Source organism: Limulus polyphemus, unplaced genomic scaffold (assembly GCF_000517525.1).
Source record: "Limulus polyphemus unplaced genomic scaffold, Limulus_polyphemus-2.1.2 Scaffold460, whole genome shotgun sequence".
NCBI classification, from domain to species: Eukaryota; Metazoa; Arthropoda; class Merostomata; order Xiphosura; family Limulidae; genus Limulus; species Limulus polyphemus.
The window spans coordinates 121,552-123,784 of NW_013666070.1; the positions used below are offsets into that span (position 1 = coordinate 121,552).

Below are 2,233 nucleotides of genomic sequence, written 5' to 3' on the forward strand. Positions count from 1 at the left end.
GGGAGTATGAAGGATAAAATTATTAAAAATACGTTTTTTTTTCACAAGATTCATATATAGACCACCAGAGAGCAACACTATTAGAAAATATACCGAGATGAGACTTCCTAATATTTCATAATAATAATATTTCAAACAAATACTACGATTTATTAACATTACTTTTGCAACAAGGAATACCTCCGACAATATTAACCACGAAAGGCCTGCTTCTCTCCAGAACTAACACAATTTATATTGTTTAATCACACAATATAAAAATTGAGGTTTAACCTCTTAAGGACCACAACGAAACAAATGTACGGGCAGAGGTTTCATCTACTAAATTTGGAATTACTGTTCTATAGATACACAAAACACACTACATCTAAGTAAGAAATAATTTGTTCAGTATGAAAATATTTAATAACACTGTCATAAAATATTTTGTTTATTCAACACAGCAGAATGTTAAACAGTTTGTATTTATATCCTGAAACGTACACGTTAATACTGGTAACAAAAAATCAGAAAATTATAAAATAAATGGATTTGTTTTTAGAAAAGAAACCTAAATTGTTATTACTTGGTATATGGAATATATTGAAATACGGACTTTTGGTATTCTAGCCTCGCCGTATACACTTTCTTCAATTTATAGAAAACGGTTTTCAACCTTCGGTGTTTAAGAGACAATGCTACATTCTGTTGTGTGATTGACCTAGTTTTTCATACTTGTCCGTAACAAAATCGGTAGTAGGTATGATAAAAATTCTTTGATGATGCATTTGTTTTTTTTTATCCAGGAGAAATTTCAACATCACATCTTGTTCATGGTTATTCAGTTGTTCTCAGTATCAATAACTACAATGTGTGCTTGAAAACCTTCTTTAAAGATGCTCTGTATAAATATACTGAGATCTTTACAGCACGATCAAAAGTATAGCTTGGTATTGCAAACTGAAACTGTATTACGTTTGTTTTACATTGATGTTAAAGTGGCAGCCTGACAGACCACAGTGAACTAAGGATTATATTAAATAAACTAACAATTAATAAATGAAATCTCCTTTAAAATGTTTTTCAAAGGAAACGAATCGTGAATTAAAGGATTACGTTCAAGCACACACTGCACTTTTAGAAAAGTAATGTTATTCTTGTATAATGGACGTTATGCAGTCTATAATATTTTGATGTATTGTGATAGTAATGTTAATTTGAGGGGATTTTGAGACACTTATTAAGATTGTTAATATGTCCTAGAGAATAAATAGAAAGCTTTCTTTATTAACAGGAGATAAAATTAACAATATTAATAAAATGTCTTTTTTTTCTGTAGAAAATGTGCTCATGCTTTTTGTACATGTTTCATTTCTACCCTAGGTGATTATACCGAAGGTTTTAGATTTGTTAATATTCTGGGAATTATACTTGGAATCCTTCTTGTTGTGATTGTATTGTTACTGCTGATTCTCGTTTTGAGAAAACTACGTTCTAGACGACATTCATGTCGAGGTAAGTGAAACGCATTTTTATCCTCTGTTTTTTCACCCATATTGAAATATATGAACCAACACATGAAGGAAACATATTGAATAATGTTGAATTATATATATTCATGCATAGAAATTGAAAATACTGTTAATATTTGGAAATTTCAGCCTGATCGACATCTTTTGAAATCTTGAGATAACGGCCACATCAGAGACCCTCCTAGGATTTCTTATATTGAACTACTGACCAAAGAGAAAGCACCTGAATATTAAGGTTGACTGTCACTTTTATAACAGACCCAAAGGTGAAAGTGTGGAGTTTGTTCAACGACATTATGCTTCGAACCCTGGATGCTTTTATCCCCTAGCTTCACACGTTAATTATTTACCAGGCCAAGTTCGGCTCTTAGTTTTAAAAGGGTGATATTACTGATTATAATTAATAAAACATTTAATACAATTCAATTATTTTATTACCAAATGAACTTATTTTAAATTTACTAAATACAATAACAAATGGAAAGAGATCTGAGAATTGTGGGGCCCGTTCAAAACAAATAAACAAACTGAGAATTGTGACGTTAACTTATAGTTTAGTTAGTTAAAGTATCAGTCCATTAAATAGGACTACAGATTGGAATCCTACCTGTTCTCATTTTCTTTCCCTACTCCTTCTCCTCAACAATAATCTTAATTAATTAATGCGAATGTTTGAAGAACTTAGATTTATAGTATAATAATGGCAGGTACCTGATGATGAC

The 2,233-nt window shown here is 30.6% G+C and overlaps 1 protein-coding gene across 1 annotated transcript in view; it reads left to right on the forward strand.

Annotated features, from left to right (window-relative positions):
- Positions 1–2,233, forward strand: part of LOC111085546 (hemicentin-1-like) — a 133,260-nt gene that overhangs the window by 114,404 nt on the left and 16,623 nt on the right. The window contains exon 9 of the mRNA XM_022384630.1: positions 1,363–1,494. Coding sequence (XP_022240338.1) covers positions 1,363–1,494 — 132 coding nt within the window. The remainder of the gene's footprint in view (positions 1–1,362; positions 1,495–2,233) is intronic.